This window comes from Populus nigra, chromosome 3, assembly GCF_951802175.1.
Source record: "Populus nigra chromosome 3, ddPopNigr1.1, whole genome shotgun sequence".
Classification (NCBI taxonomy): Eukaryota; Viridiplantae; Streptophyta; class Magnoliopsida; order Malpighiales; family Salicaceae; genus Populus; species Populus nigra.
This window is the reverse complement of record NC_084854.1, coordinates 5,030,722-5,050,442: the sequence shown is the minus strand read 5'-3', so window position 1 is coordinate 5,050,442 and position 19,721 is coordinate 5,030,722. Positions and strand designations below refer to the sequence as shown.

General features: G+C 35.0%; 4 protein-coding genes across 7 annotated transcripts; 3 read left to right on the top strand and 1 right to left on the bottom strand.

Annotated features, from left to right (window-relative positions):
• Positions 1–3,651: 3,651 nt before the first annotated feature.
• On the top strand, positions 3,652–7,311 carry LOC133688332 (F-box only protein 13). Of its 3 annotated transcripts, none has more exons than XM_062107779.1 (2): positions 3,652–4,068; positions 5,806–7,311. In XM_062107779.1, exon 2 carries the CDS (start codon positions 5,830–5,832, stop codon positions 7,057–7,059), a length of 1,230 nt encoding a protein of 409 aa, XP_061963763.1. In that variant the 5' UTR covers positions 3,652–4,068; positions 5,806–5,829; the 3' UTR covers positions 7,060–7,311. The 3 variants fall into 3 exon arrangements, with proteins under 3 accessions (XP_061963763.1, XP_061963762.1, XP_061963764.1); XM_062107778.1 differs by having other exon boundaries at positions 3,654–4,837; XM_062107780.1 differs by lacking the exon at positions 3,652–4,068 and adding an exon at positions 4,863–5,386.
• Positions 7,312–9,350: 2,039 nt separating this feature from the next.
• On the top strand, positions 9,351–11,282 carry LOC133688065 (E3 ubiquitin-protein ligase AIP2). The gene is made up of 5 exons (XM_062107452.1): positions 9,351–9,664; positions 9,744–9,951; positions 10,106–10,305; positions 10,643–10,858; positions 10,960–11,282. The coding sequence occupies exons 1-5, from the start codon at positions 9,515–9,517 to the stop codon at positions 11,107–11,109; spliced, it is 924 nt and encodes a 307-aa protein (XP_061963436.1). The 5' UTR covers positions 9,351–9,514; the 3' UTR covers positions 11,110–11,282.
• An 807-nt stretch (positions 11,283–12,089) lies between these two features.
• Positions 12,090–16,899, top strand: LOC133688107 (uncharacterized). 2 transcript variants are annotated; one of them, XR_009841109.1, is made up of 10 exons: positions 12,090–12,681; positions 12,783–12,986; positions 13,113–13,170; positions 13,358–13,420; positions 14,170–14,245; positions 14,428–14,543; positions 14,928–15,017; positions 15,117–15,248; positions 16,209–16,439; positions 16,674–16,899. XR_009841109.1 is itself a non-coding variant. In XM_062107495.1 (9 exons), the coding sequence occupies exons 1-9, from the start codon at positions 12,305–12,307 to the stop codon at positions 16,350–16,352; spliced, it is 1,260 nt and encodes a 419-aa protein (XP_061963479.1). In that variant the 5' UTR covers positions 12,090–12,304; the 3' UTR covers positions 16,353–16,661. The 2 variants fall into 2 exon arrangements, 1 of the variants encoding a protein (XP_061963479.1); XM_062107495.1 differs by lacking the exon at positions 16,674–16,899 and having other exon boundaries at positions 16,209–16,661.
• On the bottom strand, positions 16,792–17,858 carry LOC133688108 (uncharacterized). The gene is made up of 3 exons (XM_062107497.1): positions 17,742–17,858; positions 17,530–17,649; positions 16,792–17,290 (listed from the first exon to the last, which is right to left on the bottom strand). The coding sequence occupies exons 1-3, from the start codon at positions 17,856–17,858 to the stop codon at positions 17,168–17,170; spliced, it is 360 nt and encodes a 119-aa protein (XP_061963481.1). The 3' UTR covers positions 16,792–17,167.
• Positions 17,859–19,721: the final 1,863 nt, after the last annotated feature.

The following is a 19,721-nucleotide window of genomic DNA, read 5'->3' as shown; positions in this document are numbered from 1 at the left end:
AACGCATTTACAATGGATTTAACACCAACGCATTTACAATGGATTTAACACCAACAAACACTTGAATGTATGTGTGTGTGTGTTCAAGTGTTAGACTAATTATGTGGTTACTATACTAAATACAATGACATGTGTACCAAACATGTAAGACTTAAACTATACCAAGATTCAAATAACACACACATTTATATCACTATAATTACTCATTGATAATTGTTAATTTAATCTAATAATATCTTTGTTACGTAACAAAATAAAATGTTTGAAATTATAATTCATAAACTTTATATTATAATATAATAGTCTATATTTGTCTATATATACACAAAAGTAATAAACTATTAATCACCCCTCACCCCTGGTAAGTTTGTGAGGCATTTGTAAGGAAAATCAATAATATTTGTAAGTCTCGAGATAAATGGTTTGTTTAGAACCTTAAAAAAATATCTAAACTTTTTATCTAGACAATATTTAAAACCATTCTATATAATCATTCTAATTTCTTTTTTTCTTCATAAAGTTATTCAACCCGAAATAAATCTTACAATATTCATAAAGTGATTAATCATCTCAACATTCTCATATTGAACCCAATAATCCAGTACTTCTTCCTGGATATCAATCAACTCGGTCAACTCCTCTTGGTTGTTAATTAATCTAGTATTCTCATACGAAGGCTAATAATCTGATATTTCGTCATGAATACCAATCAATCCGGCAAACCCATCTTGGTTATCAATCAATCCGACATTCCTCTATGAAAGCCAATAATCTGGTATTCCTTAACGAATATCACATCAATCCTCTCAACTTACATGTCAATGTCAGTATCCATATTTTCATAAATTAACTAATTCATAAGTAAATTTTGCGGGGAATTTATAAAGAAAATTATGGCAAGGTACAAATACCTACCTACTATTTAACTATGAGTGGCTCCACTGGCTCGCTCGATCACCCTAATAGTCTTCTTTGTATCGAGAGGTTTTTAAATCAATTATTATCACATAACAACATTCTAATTTTTCATTGTAACAATCATTATAATTTTATTGAGGTTTTTCATCAACACGTTTGAAATCATTGACTTCAAGAGAAAATCAACTTAATTACAAACAAATTCATGATCCTGTCAACTCTTATCAGTTTCACACAATTCCATACAGTTTACAATTTCTTTAATATTTTGCAATTTCATGCTTTGAGACCCAACCATTTAATTATTCAATAATTCATCATTTCATTAATTGAACTCAATTAAAAATCATTGTTCACATGATCATACACACATTTATAACACAATTAATGGACGATATCATAAATGTGACACTTGCCCCTTTTGTTCTCATTATGGTCGGCCCCTAGAGCTTTCTACCCATCAAAATTTATTTATTATTTCAACATGATTTCACTCTTATTACATCATACAAGGATCATAAAAACTCCATTTCTATGAAATCCACTTCCCCCCTAATTTCATTTCAAAAATCCTAATTCAATTTTGATCAATTTTTCTAAAAATCACTTAATTCTTATTCAAAATGGTATAAAAGGGTTTCAAACATCTTACATGGTTACAAGATGTATTTCCAAAATCAACCAACTAAAATTTTTCAGGGCTTCTCCCTTTTTCCTCTTATTTCTTCACTTTTTCTAGCTCAATTTTTCCCTCTCTTTGATCTTTCTTAATTTCTAGTATGAATGTTTTTTTTTTCTTATTTAAAACCCTCTCTTTTTTCACTCTTAAACCCTACTCTCTAACCTTTCAGGTAAAAGGAAGGAAGAAGAATTGAAAATGCTATTTTCTCTCTTGCTGCATACCATCGGGTTATAATAGGGACAATAGCCAAAATGATCTGACTGTTTTGAGAAATGATCCATTTATCTTATAAAGTTGGTCTAGTTGTTCTAAAAAATATCTAGACTGTTTTTTATTCTAGAAAAATGGATATTTTTGGCCTTTATTTTTTTTATCTTCTTAACTCTTTTTTTATTTCATTTCATTACACTATAATTTATATTATATTATTATTTTCAATTTCTCTCGGTGTTTACACTTTGCTCCCTCATTTTCTATCAACTTGCTCTCTCATCTCAAAATTCATATATTGAAACATACAACAAATAAAGTTTATAATTGAAAAGTTCGACCCTCAAAGCATAGCGATAATAAATAACAAAGTTAAAAAAGTCAAGGATCAAAGTGTGTTTTTTTGGCTTCATGAATAACAAAAAGAAGAAAAATGACTGGTTTTTTGTTTATATATTAAACCCAATCCCTATTGTTTTATATTTTTAATTGATAAAACTAAAATTTATTACATTAAATTGAGAATAAATTCAAAGTTAGGGCATTTTTCAATGCTGCAAATATGACAAAACACAAGAATATAAAGAAATTACCTCTTGGTTTTAAATCATGTGAACAAGAAGTTGAATAATGAAGTTTGAAGAAAAAAAGTCCACAATCTAGAATGAATAACTAAACAAAAATATAAAAAATATAGACAAATTAGACGGGCTATAGCAATCCATAAATGTGTTTCAGTGTGTAAAAACAGTCAAATAAAATGGGAAACAATGTAATGATTGTTAAAAAATGAAACTTTTTTTATTTTTTAATATGTTATAATTTAAAATAAATGATTTCAATAGAAATAATTAAACAAACACTAAATTCATATTTTATTTAACATAAAAGGTTTATTTATTTACTAACATTGATACTCATTGTCGTTTTAATGGATAGAATTAGAATAATAATAAAAAATTATCAAATTTAAAATCAATACTACATAAAAATGACAATCTCATCTCATCATTATTAGGATTTACAAGATATTCATCTTTTAAGAATTAAAAATTCAGAGTTAAGATTCTTTTCCCTTTTGTATATGTTGTGTTTGATTAATAATGAGTTTTGATTTAACTAACCTTAATAAATGGATCTTTAATTAATTAAGATTGTAATTAATTAGTAAAAATAACAAGGATATTTTAGTAATTTTAATAAAAATATCAATAATACTATTCAATAGAGGATGTAAGGATATAAATTTTTTTGACTCGATTGAATTTCAGGTAAAACCCTAAGGTAAAAAGTCAGGTAATTATATTAATTTTCCCGATCCGAACCCGTCCTGAAATAAATAAATAACTTAAAAGTTTTAAAAAATTACATGTATAACAAACTAATTATATTTTAAATAGATGTAAATTATAACAACAAGGTTAAAATTATAACAACAGGGTTGAAATCGATTTTGAATTATGAATAACCCGTAGATACTCATTTGGATTTGAGTCAGATTCATATAATTATTTTGGGTTTGGGTATAAACAATACAAAACCCGACCCATTAATATTTATTGCCATATCCAAAAGTGGCCGCAACAATAGCCGAACTTTATTTAGCGGTTCCAGAGAGGGAGACAGAGAGAAGAAAAGAAAAAGATACCAGTCTCCACTCGCCGGTCCATTTTGAAGCCAAACGAGCCTTTGCGGCCGATTTGAGTGAGCCCTGAGTAAATAAAATGGGCTGACCGTGAATAGCTGGAAATGAAACAATGTCAGGCAGGCATGCAGGCTATGGGCCTAAGACATCGAGATCTGTGCAACAGTAGAAGGAAGGAACACAAGAAAAGAGAATCGTGATTAACGGCTTTTTTGTTTTGCCTTTCGTTTTGTTTTCTGTTTAATGTAGTATTGTTTGAAATGTTTGGCTAAGGAATCAATTCTGGGCATTGACTTTAGTATATGTTGTCCACACGCGCGCGAAACCCAAAAAACAGAGAGAGAGATTCCTCAACGAGGAGAGGAGCAGGCAAAAGAAACAGAGAGAAGAGATGAGAAGAGAGAGATGGTAGTCTAATACAGTCCCTGATTTTATTTTTTCTCTTTCTTTATTGCCTACACAAAGGTCAGCCACAGCCACAGCCACAGCCGCAGCCGCAGCCGCAGCAAAACCCTACTCACAAGAGAATAAACACAGCACTACCCCCTTTGACATGTAGATTTGTGTAGTCCCTCTCTCTCTCGTTCCTTGCTTTTCTTTTACTCAACCAGCGGTACGTGTGTGTTCGCTTTCTTTTTATGATTAAAGTGCCCCGCCTCACATGTTTTCTTTTTCCAGAAAATAAATGTAAAGATAGATTAACCATTTACATTCATGTGAAAATGTTGTGCTTTTCAATCCCACACTCAACATGTATTAAAAAAATCAGAAATAAAACCAAGAATTTCTCCGAAAACGAGGCTAATCGGAAGCTAAATATCGAATTTTTTTTCCTTGTTAACTCGGCCAAGGCCAAAACTTTAGGAACTCCGCCCGCCCCGCATGTGCAGACAACAACACCATGTCGTAACCAGCTACTAGTTAAGAGCTTAGACCTTGTTTGGATCTAGCAATAGATAGGAGGAGGAATGGGATGGCCCAAAGTGCGTATCCTATGTAACTCGTGTTTAGATTTGGTAAAAGAGTCAACTGGCTCGTGTGGGCTTTGGTACTTTGCCTTCTCCACTTTAGTTTTCTCTCTATAGTGTCAACGCTCATAAACCAACAAAAAGTAAACAAGCTACCGCTGCTCTCTGTTACCCAAGGGAGGAAGCTTCCCACTAGCCTTCCTCCACTCCTCTCCTCTACTTGGCCTTGCTTTTTTGCCCTTTTTGTTTGTTTGATTGTCATTGTCTCCACTTCTTTAAATTCCACACAAGTAATAAAGACCCACCAAAGCACTAGTATACAACATACATACCTCTGCTGCTTTGCTTGTATCCCTCTTTATCTATAATCTCAAAGACAAGGCCTTCCTCCAATCGGGTAGCAACATCAAGAAGGTACATTTTCTAGTTTCCTCCTCTCTCTCGCGATCTCCCCCTTTTGCTTCATGATCTTGTTCATTCTACTTGTATGTGTGCCTGTATTTCTCTTCTTAGTTTATATCATTTGCCCTTCTTCTTCCTTGTTTGGATGGTTTCTATGTGACTAAATTTGGATGAAAATAATATGAATTTGAGCTCATATTGGAGAGAGATTTGATGGGGCTTTTTTTCTGGTCGAATAAGATAGTTTATTTGCTTGATGCTTGGTTTCTTTGTATGAGAATCCATACAAGAATAAGAATCTAATGCAGGATGCCCTGATTTGTCGAATAAGATAGTTTTTAGGTCTTTCTTTTTTGTTTTTTTTGCTTTCTCTTTTTCTTTTTGTTGTTGATGCCGATTTCCTAGTGGCTTCTCTCCAAACAAAAAGTTCATTTCTTGATCCCCTTTCAGTTCTTTTCTTTTTCATTTTGTTTACTACTACCCAGCCTGTAGCATGCTCTTGTCAATTCTCCGGTTGTACTTCTATCTTTGAAGAATCTATCTCTTCTGCTGTTTTCACATGTAAAATCTCTCTTCTTTTCCTCACTTTATTCATTTTTCTTGATGAGTGAAGATTTAGTAAAAGGTGAAATTCCCATGGGTTTTTATCATTTTTGGTTCTTTGTAGGCCTAGTATCTTCAACTTGTTGTAAGTGTTCAAAGTTTATTTCCAGATTGTTTCTAGTGAAGACAGGATAACGAAATCCTCATTTCATGTCCTAGATGTTGGTCACTTGCATGAAGGAAGATAATAGGTGTATTTAAGGGAATTTACTTTGCTTTTCCTTAGTTGTGTATTTTAAATCTCTAGCCCAGTTATCGTATTCCTTCATGAGTGGATATTAAATTCTTCCTTTTTATTCTCTGTTATGTCAAGCATATATACTCCACAATAACTTGCATTTCACTAATAATTCCTTTGTCTCCTTTTATTCTGACAGTTATTATTTGCAAAGTTTCAATCAATGGAGCACAATGATAACTGGGCTTCGAGAGCAGGTCGGAAGAGAAAGCTGGAAGCACAAGATAAAGGGATGCTCAGCTTGTCTATGGATGAGCTCAATGAAGACCTTCTTGAAAGGGTTCTTTCCTGGCTACCAACCTCTGCATTTTTTCGTGCTGCTTCAGTGTGCAAGAGATGGAAATCAGTTTCAGATTCTGCAAGTTTCAAGCTTGCCTGCTCTGAGATTCCTTCTCGAGAGCCATGGTTTCTCATGGTGGATCCCCATCTTAACCAGTCAACCATCTTTGACTCTGCTGATAGAAGTTGGAAAAAACTCAACTATCCTCCGCTGCTCAAGCAAAGCTCTAACTGTGATTCCATTCCTGTTGCAGCATCTGGTGGCTTAGTCTGCTTCCACATGGGAGCGTGCAATTTCATCGTATGCAATCCTGTGACAGGATCCTGTCGTGAGCTCCCTCCAGTGCATGCAGCCCAAGAAAATCACTCTCTTCTTGCTGTAGCAATGAATGCACAGAATAATCAGTCCTATAAACTTGTATTGGTCTCTGGTGAGCTACCAAAACTTTCATGCAAAGTCTATAATTCAAGCACTGGTTGCTGGGGAGAAGAGATCTTTCTGAGAAGAAAGGTTGACGAGTCTCAGGAATTTGATTCAAACGACGACAATGCTGTGTATTTCCTTAGTAAGGCTGGAAATGTCGTGGCAACTGACATGCAGAGGAGCCCATCTAAGCAATACTCATCAGTTATAACTGTTAAGGACGGAGAGGAGATTGTTTATTTCCTCAGCTCCTCAGGTACGATTGTGTCTTGCAATCTGACCACCAAGTGCTTCTCTGAGTATCCAAGGCTATTGCCTGTCTTCTGTGAATACTCCATCGACGTGGTGGAGTGTAAAGGAGAGATGCTAGTTGTTGTGTTATCAGAATTTTTTGAAAGCGCAAACCTCAGAATCTGGAGGTTTGATGAGAGCATTCGATCTTGGAATCAGATTGTAGCAATGCCTCCAGCAATGTCACACGAGTTTTACGGCAAGAAGGTGGATATAAACTGTGTTGGAGCCGGTGACCAGATATTTATCTGCTTAAACTCTGCCGAGTTTTTCCGTTATGTTGTGTGTGATTTGAGAACCAATGAGTGGATTGAGTTACCAAAATGTTTTAAGAATGGTGAAGCCGTAGAGTTCATGTCTGCCTTCTCTTTTGAGCCAAGGATTGAAGCTTCTGTCTAAGAACAAAATTATTGACCTTCTAGGAGAAATGTGTTAGGGATTGACACTGCCATCATCATCATTATTAGTTAGCTCTTCATCATGTTTGTTTCTTTTCTCTGTTGTACTTGTTGTCTAAATTATTTTGACAAAACTTAGCCACTGTAGCTTTACTCAGTGATAACAAGAAGTGGGACTAATATGTTCCTCCCTCCCTGTGTTCTGTCTTTCTTATTTACCAATAAATAAACTTTCCCTTTAACATGATTTCAATTCAGCTCCTCGAAACTAATTAAATTAAATTAAAACAGAGGTGAAGGAGAAGTCACCGTAGCCCAGGAGATATTTTAGGGTTCACTGGAATAGTGAAAACTCCGTTTCCTCTCATCAAAAAATGCTTTTAACAACCATTAGGTGGTGACTTAATAGTAAGAATTTGAGATCAAAAGATTTGATCTCTATGTGGTTTCAGGTTTGAACCCTGTTGTTGTTTATATGATGGTCACTGGAGGCTTACATAATCGCTAACTTCAGGGCCCATGGGATTAGTCGAGATGCGCGCAAGCTGATCCAGACACCCACGTTAAACTAAAAAAAAATAATGCTTTTAACTGGTTATTAGGGGTAGTATTGTTTTTTCATCATGATACAAGAATATTTACATGATTATTTTATTTTATTTTTTGCATATTAAGATTACTAATTTAATTTTAGTATATAAAAAAATATAACACTGGTTACTTAGGAGTTTTGGATTTTGTAGATTTTTCAAAGTAATATGATTACCTTGATATTCTTGAAGATAAAATCAACACGACTCTCATGAGGTTTTTTTTTGTTATTTTACATTGATTTTATTGTAGATTTTAAGGTTACTTAAAGATTTTTATATATATATATATAATTGACATATATTAAATATTATTTTTTAAAAATGTTTGGCACATACATGTGAACAACCCTCACGCCATCCGAGCAGTATGTACAGGGTTGTGCAACCACCAAACATTACTTTTTAGAGAAACGTTTGGAAGGTCTCAACGTCCTCTATACGATGACAAAGTGCGTGAACTAGACACGTCTCTAGTTTGATGCTAAAAATCATTTTTTCCTTTTTTTTCTCTCTTTTTCATACTCGAACTTAGTGTCAACCCTTCAAAATTTCAGACTAGCTCCTTCTATTTCATTTTCATTCGTATTTGGTTTATGTACTTTTAAGTTCTATTTTTATTTTATTTTGAAGAAGCTATAAAATTATATTTTTTTTTTAATTTCACCTTTTTTTTTAATCCTTTTAATTTCCTTTTTTATTTCCTTTCATTGAGTTATTCTGATCCTATGTCTATGATTGCAAGGTTTGCGGGTTAATCCTAGTTGACTCGGATTGTTTTCATTAGGTTAGTTCCAAATTCATCATCAGAGTTACCGGTTTGAAAGGTTAATGCGAATTGATTTTTTTTTTGTTTTTTTTAAAATTAATTTATTTTAATTTTATTATTCAACATTTGATTTATTAGAAATTGATATTTGTACTTTTTTTTTCTATTGGGTTATTTTAATCCTATGACCATGGTCGCGGGTTCACAGGTTAGCTCTTATTTTTTTTTATTGTTTTTAAAATTAAATTTGTTTTTTTTTGTTTATATCTTTCAACATTGAGTTATTCGACAATTGAGGTTTATAAATTTTTTCAATTTACTTTTGAATGCGGTCACCTTGGTATTATAACCGGGTTAGAGATTTTTTTACATTTTTTTATTAATTTTCTTCCTTTAACATGTTTTTTTGCAAGATAATGAGCTTTAGATTTTTTTCTTTTCCTTTTTCTTTACGTGAAGTCATTATGTTTTCATTTGATTTATTAATAATTGTTCTTTAAACTTTTTTTTCTTTGTTTTTTTTCTACGATGTTATCTTTATCTTGTATCTATAATTGCGAAGTTTGCACGATAACTTATTTTAATTGAGTTTTTTTGTTTTTATAGTTTTATCCTTTAACATTAAGTTGTTAGATAATCATAATAGAATTAAGTTGGTTCTTTTTTTTGGTTATCTTGTTTTTTTGCTAGTTTATTTATTATTATTTTTATATTTTTTAATCATACTATTTAAATTATCGGTTGAAGCAATATCTCATGTCTTAATTTTTTTTGTTAAATATTTTTTTACCCGGCAAACCACAAATCTTAGCAGAAAGGGGGAGGTGGTTGTCTTGCGGGCAAATTAGAATAAGAAGGGAATGAGGCGTCGTTTATGTTCAACCAAATGACGTGTCACATGGCTTTAAACGACAGTCGTCTAAAATCATGATTGACGCAGCAGGGAGCACGAACAAGGTATGGCTTGTCATCCAATCCAGATCTGGTCGCCTTTCGTCCTGGACAAGAAAAATGAAATGAAATAAAACGACAACATTAATAAACACAGAACAATTTCAGAAATTAGGGAATTGTAGGAAAAGCAAAGCAAAGAGATTATGGGGTCCAATGAACAATTATTGAAAAAAGAATTAGAAGAATTGCAGAAACAGCTGGGCAAGAAACAGAAATTCGAAGACGCACTCTCTTCTCTTAAATTCCTCCTCCGTCTCCACTACCCCTCAGCTTCTCCTTCTCTCCGTAAAACAGTCAGTGTCTCTTTTTCCCTCCCTCCTTTTATTTATTTATTTATTGCGAAATCTAATTTTTCATGGGCGGTGGCGGCAGTTTTATTCTGTTGTTTGTAGAGTTGCAACCGTGCTAAAGACTAGATACATAGCTCCTGGTTTCTGGCTTGCTGGGTTAGGATTGTTTCAAGAAGCCCTACTCTTGACCTCTGATTCCACCGAGAAGGAGCACTTGAAAAATTGCATTGCTCAAGCTAAAGAACACTTGGATCAAATCGAAAACCCCCCTGATGTTTCCCAAAATAGCGGTTTAACTTTCTATCTTAACATACATCTTTTTGATCGATTGGATGTTTTTAATTACTTGCTCTAAATAATTTCGCAAATTAATTGAAATGAAATTATAATATTCTTCGTGATATATTTATATTGGACCTTGCTATTGGGTTGTTGATTTTTTAGGGTATCTGTTCGAGGGGCATCTTACTGTGGATCCTGAACCACCACGGCCCCAGTGGTTGGTGCAGTCAAACATCTTGAATTCTATGGCCACACTTCAGGAATTTGAATCTTCTGGGCGTCCTGTGGATAACAATACTATAGAGACTGCTTCCAATCTACTTGGAGAGTTAATGAGCAATCTTGATGATATGATACCAGAGGTAAAGATCTCGTGTTGATTTCTATAAATTAATTGGCATGGCGTTGGTTTTGTAGCTAAAGGAAACACATTTCTGTGATGAATTTAGTTGTTCAGTGCTGTGAATTTGGTTTATCCAATTCTCCAATTTGAAAGCCTAGTCAGTCAGTTTGTTTTCCTTATTTTTCTATCAAATTACACAAATGTGAACTCTGCAAGCTCAAAAAGTGACAAGGGAAGCTCCTAGAAGAAATGTTGATTCAAGGAATTGATTTACACCCTGCTTTGATATCTTACCTAATCATGCTTGGTTACTGGGAGGAGTTAATGTAGATCTTGTTTTGATATCTGTCTTTTAGATTATGGAAATGGGTTCCACAGCCCCGAGAGTGCCTCCTGCCAGTAAAGAGGTTGTTGCAAAGCTTCCAGTAATTACTATCACAGAGGAGATCTTGGCTGAGCTAGGGAAGGATGCTGAATGTGCAATTTGCAAAGAGAATTTGGTTGTCAATGACAAAATGCAAGAGTTGCCATGCAAGCACAGATTCCACCCTCCTTGTCTTAAGCCATGGCTGGTAAAATCCCTTTAGCATGCTAAAATGTCAAATTCTATGATTATGTTAGAGTTGATGTGATAAAGTTGTCCATTCTTAATGCTATTCAATTTTTGTGACAGGATGAACACAATTCTTGTCCAATTTGCCGACATGAGCTGCAAACTGATGATCATGCTTATGAGAGCTGGAAAGAGCGGGAGAAGGAGGCTGCAGAAGAGAGGAAAGGTGCTGAAAATGCTGTGCGTGGTGGTGAATTCATGTACATTTAGATGGGAGTCGTATGCCATCACTGTATTTTTGGAAGTGACTTTGTTGGGTGTTCAAAATTAAGTGTCTTTTACCTTGATTTGGTTCTTAACACCATTTCGAGCTGGTTGTATGATTCTCACACATCTTTGGCACTAAAGAATTATAGTTGATAATGAAGCCTCTGTTTGTTTAATTCACTCGACCTACTTGCATTGCTTTACGAACATCTACTGATTGCTTATTATTGTGAATTGTTCAGTTTGCACACCTGATGAAATCTATATCACGCATTTCACTTCTGAGCTGCCTACAGAAGGCAAAGTTAGGTATATATCCATGTGTTATAGAGACACTTATCGACAGAGGTATCCCATGTTGTTTTTTCGATGTTTCTAAGTTTGCCATTACGTGGGAGATCAGAGGCTGTGCTGCTATTTCTCATATGTTTTGACATGAGTTAGCTCAGTAATATCCCCTGCATTTATATGCTTCTTGGAGTTGTCAGGCTCTCTAGTTGTAAATAATGTATATTTTTTTCCCTCTATGAGATGAACGCTCAAGCATCTATTCTTTTTGCTCTTTTGGTATTGCGACGAGCTTCCAAGGGAGAGAGACGGCCTTTCCCACCCAACTGTTGTGTTCCCATTTCTGTCAAGAAACCTTCCCCAATTCACTTTCTCAAACCTGTCTACAAGCAAGCTGGACATATATCTCAATATCAAGAACTGCACTATGCTTATGATGAGCAACTAGATCAATCACGTAAACAAGTTTTCCTATGCATTGGTCATTCATAGTGATCTAAAAATGAATCGAATCAGCATTTCTGTCGTCCGATGAACAAGATACTTCCTTCCATTTCTTTTCCAGCGTAATAACTAGCAAACAAACACTATTACAATCATAAGAAATCTTGCAAAATCTAGGATCAAACTCAGGACTCCAGTGGCCCATTTTGGGAAAACATAAGTATGGGCCGCACCAGGCCTAAATTGAATAAGCAATTGCAAGCCAGAATCGTGGCAGAATCATCAGCATATGTTAACTTTCGTTTTCTGTCCCCAAAATGCTCTGCCACAATAGTCTTTTTCGCTACTGCTACTGCTACTGCTTCTAGAAGATCTAGATTCATTGATTTGCACAGGTTTGCTTATTATTACAAGAAAAAAGATTTGGAGTAGAAGCAACACTATTGTTACCCCAGAACATACCGTTATGGAACTGGCCACTTCACTTTGCTACACTTCTCCAAACAATCTCACAGCCGATTATAATAATAATCCTAGGTACCCATCAAAAACCAAGTTTAACCCACCTTTTTATCCATGGGTTCCTACGCGAAGATCTAAAACTTCGGGATCTTCTTCTTTATCAAGAATGGTTTCAAATGGGTATGCTGGTAGAAGCAGCAGCAACTTTAGATATGGAGATGGTAATACTGTTATTACTAATACCAACTACAAGCAGCGACAGAAATACACGCAGATGGAGTCATGTTTAGTCATAGCTCCACCTAAAGGTAGAAAGCCACGTGCCATCATCAAATTCCTTGGTGGTGCCTTCATTGGAGCTGTCCCTGAAGTCACTTACAGGTAATCGATCCTTCTCCTTTCAATGAACAATCTTTTATTAGTTTTTGTTTTGGATTTTGATGTTATGATCTGTTGTTGTTGTTGTTTCCTTAATTTTGCAGTTGTTTGATTGAGCTATTGGCAAAGGATGGTTATGTTGTTATTTTAGTGCCTTACAACGTGACATTCGATCATTCTAAAGCTGCTAATCAAGTCTATGAGAGGTTCAATGCTTGCTTGGATTTATTACTGCAATCTGGATTGCCCCATGATGGTTTAACTGCTTCGGAGCTTGTTGACCTTCCAATTTTTTCTGTTGGTCACAGGTGTGTTACCTGCCTTCAACTTTTAAGTAGCAAATGTGTTACCTTTTAAGAGCATTTTTTTGGAATTTAATTAGCAACCCAGAAATGAATTCACACATGTTTTGTTGTTTTACATGGATGTTGAAGCAACGGGGCACTTCTCCAAGTTTTAACAGGAAGTTATTTCTGTGAGAAGATACCAAAGGTTTGGTTTCCCTTTTCTATTCTACTGGACCTTCAAGGTTTTGCTTGTCTAATAGTCAGGAAGAAAAATGGAAGTTCTGTGGTTTTCAGTGGTGGAAGCAGAACGCAGATTATGAGATTTTGTTTTAGTTTTCAAATAACTTGAATGTTTTATAGAGTGTGACGAAGAATGTCGTCTTTTGTCCAAGGCTAATGCCATAATCTCATTCAACAACAGGCCTGCTACAGAGGCGGTGCCATATTTTGAGCAGGTAAATATGTCCATTTCATAATACTTGGTGCCTCTTGTTTTGTTATGAGTTTTACTGTTACTCAAATCAAACGATTAGAGTTTCTATGCCAGGAATTGTATGCTTTCATGTCTTTCTCTTGATCAGGGTTACCTCAAGTGTGCATATGGATATGTGCCTGTATGGTGCTTGTGCATACATCTGTATATTTAATTTTTTTTTTCTTGTTTGCCTGAAGCTCCTGTTGCTTTGATAGAGATGCAATGAATTTGTGACGTTGGGAACGCCTTTTACCTTCAAAAGGCTTTCCTACACTGATTAGCAAGTAGTACATATGGACTTCCCAAACAAAATATGCATTTAGTAAAATTATGTGGACATTAGGGACACAAACCTAAGTATTGCAAAGAAATTTAGTCAGCAACTCTTCTCTTTGATGATATGATTGACTGTAGCCTTTGTTTGTTCATTCTTCTTTTTGGGACTCAATTAAGTTTGATTTCCTAGCAGTTTCTGATTCTAAAAGTATAGGGTTTTATATTGATGATAACACTGATGTTGTCTCTAGTTATATATGAACCAATAAAAAGTTCTTCGACACTCTCCATGGAAGCCTTTTGAATTTGGGCAGGAAGTGGATTTTTTAACCCTAAGTTGTATGAGTGCATTAATCTTCCATGTTGGTCACTCAAGATGAGGCATTTGCACAACATAACTTTCTCCTGTCTAATAAATATTCGGGTCTCCCTGTTTTCAATGCTGCTCTACAGCTAGGTCCACTAGTTAATCAGATGATGCCTGTTGTCGAAGCTTCTCCAATGTATGCGATGGCCAGGAGTGCCTCAGGTAAGTTGCATATTGACTCTTCCATTTAAAATCTTGTCCTTTCCAGTTTACCTTTAGAATACAAGTTTTTCGTTTGGTTTTTAATTGTCTTAGCTCACTTTGATTGTCTTCACTTTTTCTTTAGTTTATGGAATTCCATGCATTTTATCTTGACAAATTTGCCTGCAATGTATCATATGTAGGAGATGCATGGAAGGTTCTGCTTGATACAGCTGGAGCAATTATACCTGATAGCGAACAAGAAGCCCTAATTTCATTGACCAAATTTGTTGATCAGTTGCCATCAGTATTTGGTCAGGTACTTTCATATCTACTAGAAGCTTCTATGTGAACACATTTAACATCCAGTTCCAATTTCATATAGAATGGTTTTGTTTCTCTCTACTTGAAATTTGAAACAATGACTGAGCCTTGATCGAACCATTCCTGTTGATAAATCTCCTCGTCTGTGTATATGAATTTATTTTTAAGGTTCTTAGAGATTTGTTCTTTTTATACTAGGGAGTTGAAGAATTGGAAACCCCGATTGATTATCTTAAGTTCTGAATTTTTTGTGGATTGGTAGACCAATTCATCTTTATTTTTCTTCTGTTGTAATTATTCAGTTCAATTTTCTCTAGATGGAAGCTGGTAAATTGGTGGATTCTAACTATATGCATCTATTTGACCTCATTTCTATTAGGTCACAGAAGGGATATCAGAGTTCAAGCCATCACCCTCTGAAAACCGTGATTGTTGCAGGAACTCATATAATGTTCAACACACATTACTGGTATGTATGATGCCCTGGATGTTCCAGAATTCATTCAAGTGGATAGCCTTTATATTCTGGTGTATTATAGAATTGAAGACATATATTCTGCTGTCTTAGGTGAAGTTCAGCTCTGATGCTATTGATGAGACAGATGTCCTTGAAGAGACCCTGAAACCTCGTGTTGAGTCCATAGGTGGAACAATAGAAAAGGTCCAATTAAGTGGCACCCATATCACCCCATGCATACAGGTATGTTATGCACACATCAGTCATGAATTTGCCTATATGCACAGTGTGTGTTTCGTCATCCAGCATGTACATACTCTGTGAATCATTGCCATAGCGTTGGAAGTTTCTTGTATATTTATACCAAGAATACACATCTTTGGGTTAATGTTGTGGCTTGGAGGCTAATGCTGTGAAATTCTTCCTCTTTAACAATTCAAAACCATATGCAAGTTAGGCATCCCCTCATGGAGTGAAATGTAATAGGGCATCCTCTAATATCTGATCTGTCTAGCAGACACTTCCTCTATTTCACTTTCGCCTTCTCTCATGCTGAAAGTGCCCAGAGCACTGATGCTCCTTTCTCGTGCTTGCATTTTTTAAAGATTGTCCCTTGAGAACAACTGTCTGCCTGGAAACAAAAATCGAATTTGTTCATCACTCACCAGTCAAGTAAAAATAAAAGGATCTCATTACTAGTTTTTCCAAGAGATATTTTTCCACTCAAATCCAAACTCCAATTGTGCTTTTAAGTTCTGCTTCACATTACATCTACTTTTGGACAACATTGATTCTCATGCCGGTGGGTGATGATTGTGGATCTCTTATCTTGTATTATTGTCTACTATGGACTCATGTGGAGGTTCATTTTTCTGGAGTCTGCTTTATGCTTAAAGGCAGTAACGAGTGTTCAAGAAAGGCCACAAGCCAGAATGCTTTAGGATACATAATGCAAATAGCAAACGAGATATATTACACTTGACACCGTTGTGAACAATATTTCCCTTAATAGTGCATGTAGAGTTGCAATTGCACCCGTATAAATATAAATAGCTATTAATTCCTGGCACCATGCATGTGAAGTATTGACATGCTTTGTTGCATGAGGATCCTGTGTCCTTCTGGTTTTCCTTCCTGATGGATCAACCATTTTATCATTAAAATTCATCACTAACAAAAATTTTATTTGCTGCCTCTAATTAGGAACCAAAATGGCAAGCAGGTTTTGTGTACACTCCTGTAGATGCCATTGCTCAAGGCCTTAAAACTCTCTCATTGAATGAGACTAAAGTCCTCTCCAGAACCATCTGTGACTGGCTCAGGTGTTTTGAAGATTTGAGTGCTTGATGTCCAGCATAAGGTTTTTTGAACGGTGCATCCTTTCATTAGAAAAAAGGAATGTCATAAGATCCTGGTTCATAAATATGGTTTGTGGTAAGTACAGATTCACCAAAGCTGATTTACCATCATGTAAATACATGCATGCTTTTGCATTAGAGTATCTTTGGTAGGCAAAGGCAAATGCATTTTGCCCCCGTATTTGATTGAAGTTTCTGTATAGTTAAGCGTACAGTCTCTCTCTCTCAACAATAACTAATGAATATTTCCATGGTATCCTGCCATTATAATGCTATTGATGTCTATAGATGTTTTGAATATTCTTGTCAGAACTTTTCGAAGAAATACAAAATCTGCTTCAGAATTGCAATAGCCCTATGTCTACCCTGGAAGTTTCAATTGAACTAAAACTCGAATGTAGAGAGATGTTTCTAGAGTGCATGTGCCCTTATTTTTATTTTTATTTTTAATGAACTCTTGATGTTGGAAAGAGCAATTACTGTACTATTGTGCTGCAACCAATGAATATACACAACTGCTACCGATTGTTGAGCAATGTGAAACAAAAATTGCAACCTGCAGAACAACTGCAGTACTTCTCTTTTATTAATCAAGGAAACGTGCCAATGCTCCATGATACATCATTTCCATCATGCACGCATTAGATTTTCTATTTGTCTTTGAAGGAAAGAAAAATTCATAATTTTAGACGACCCGAACAAAAATTGCTCCCTGCAAAACAATTATAGGTTTTTCCTTTGGCACATGCGAAATAGCCAAATCATGACAATTTATAGAATCTTAATTCCTGGAAATGTTTCCCTTCATGCTGCTGCCTTCACTTTCTCAATGAGATCTGCAGCATCTTGAACAGTTGCAATGTTCTCTGCACCACCTTCGCCTATTGACACGCCGAATTGTTCTTCCAAAGCCATCATTATTTCTACCTGAAGTTATTTACAATGTTTATACATGGCTCAGCTCATGAAGTGAAAATGTCAAGCAATTACACAATGTTAACATGTACTCTTGTCTACATCAGGTTTTATTCTCTCTATCCCTTTGTAGTTACCCGAGGCCTCCAGTATTATGGGATGGTAAAGAAATAGGAAAGGACACGCACCATGGATGAATAATTAAGAAAGGATAGAAAATTAGAAGAATTCCATGTTTAAAGAGGGAATACCGTGTCAAGGGAGTCAGCACCCAAGTCAGCAAACTTGGTTTCAGGAGTTACTGTGCTGACTTCAACAGACAATTGCTTAGCAATGGTGCTTTGGACGGTTTCCAGGGTTTCAGGTTGAGCCTAGTCATTTAAACATTTCACTTCGTAAGCTTCACAGAATGACATTTATAAAGCAAAAAAAAGGGCAGGGCACGAGGAACTGAATTTCTCACAGAGCATGAAATTGTGGCCTGGAAGCATCTAGACCTGGTAGAGGAAATGCTAGCTGCCTTTGAGAATTGAATATTCTGGGCATGTTTAAGCCCGAAAAATAAAGGGCCTCCCTGCATTAGGAATACTGTTTGCATTACATTTTTATCAACAAACAAAAAAAGTATAATTACTGCACCTTTTGTAACATAATTGGAAATGGGAGTGTCACTAACATTGACAGAGAAGCTCTTTTGCTGAACGGTGGAGAAACTGGCCCTGGTAGTGGTGGGCAGGGCAACCAGTGGACATGCAGGGGCAGCAAGGAAGCTTGCCATATGTGCTGTTCAACAGTTGCAACCCCAAAAACGGAAAAATAATTTGAAACAAGAAAGTGAGTTGATCAAGTCTGAAGTTAATTCATGTATATATAGGGAATTTATATGAACTAGCTGCCCGCACATTAGGGGAAGAGCTGATGATTCCAACATCGGTTTTTTGTCTTAGGGCCTAGGAGTTGGGCGGTCACTCCCATGTTGGCCGTCTGCTTATGAGCTAAGTTCAAAGCAGTCCTGGCTTGCGCTTGAATGAATAAATTAAAGATAATTCCAAATTTAGCTCATGAAGGAATTGGCTGGATGGCTGACGATCGATCCATAAAACAGAATTTGGTGCCTTGCTGAGGATGGGAACAGGCCGCTTCTATTATTATTCCCTGCAAATAATGCTTTTCATCATTCGGTGCCGATGATTGTTCAAAAAATCTATGGTAAATGAATGAATGAATGATGTTCTTTCAAATAAACTATAAATAATAACATTTTAAATTATGGACACTTGTGCAGGAACTTATTCAATGAGAACACAGTCATCCTGCACTTCTCTAATAAGACTTGAAAGATTTTAAACCGAGCTAAACCGGTTTGAACCGGTTTTTATTTAAAAAAACCAAATCGAACCGAAACCGGTCAGTTTGAACTGGTTTCGGTTTGTTTTTTTTTTAAAATTTTAGTTTAATTATTTTTTTAGATAAAAACCAAATCAAACCGAAAATGATCATCCTACTTACACCCTACTTACAAGTACTTTGCTCAAAGCAATGCAATGCAATGCAAGCTCCCCGTAGTTTAATTATAAATCTCTATGATTTACAGCTCAACATATATAGAGCTCACAGTTTATTTAGAGTAAACCTCTAGGTTTATTGGTAAAAAATTTTTTAACCTATATTATTTTTCCAATATTTTTGAAATTGTGTTAATAATCGAAAAAATCCAAGGAATTGTTATTGTCCTTCTTAATTATTTAGGGGTTACAATTCTATTTACTTTTTAGATATATAGTTTGTGCATAAACAACTTAGATAGACACCCAAGTTATTTAAGATCTAGTCCCTTGTGCTTTCACTTTTTAATTTCTATAAGGTAAATTATATCTCACAATATTTTATTTATCTTATAAATATATATAAACTACAGAAAAATAAAAAATTATCATCTGAAAATATGAATCTGTCATAAATAATATTGTTGCCGCAATCAAGAGGTGATAGAGATGGGACGATTTGTGTCATATATGAAATATAGAGAAGCAGTAGAGCAATAAATATTTATGCACATTAATTGTCCTAAGATACATCAATGTTGTTGATCCTCTAGTCTGATGAAACTTGGAGGTAAGAACTCTAAACTATGCCTCTTTTACCCACCTAAATATTAAATTAAATATTTACAAAATATAGAAGCGAACCCGTCGATGTTAGACCAAAATATGGAACATAAAACAAGCAAAATTAATTGTTGATCCTCTCACCCTTCATAACCAACGTTTTCCTTCCTAGTTCTTGAAATTTTTACTTTTATATATATATATATTGGTCAATATTGTACTTTATTTTTTTTTAAAAAATAAATTTCATCCTTGTAAATTTTATTTTCAAGATTTCATGTGTTAATATGATTTCTATTTATATTCTCTCACGTATTGCTGTCTTATAGAATATT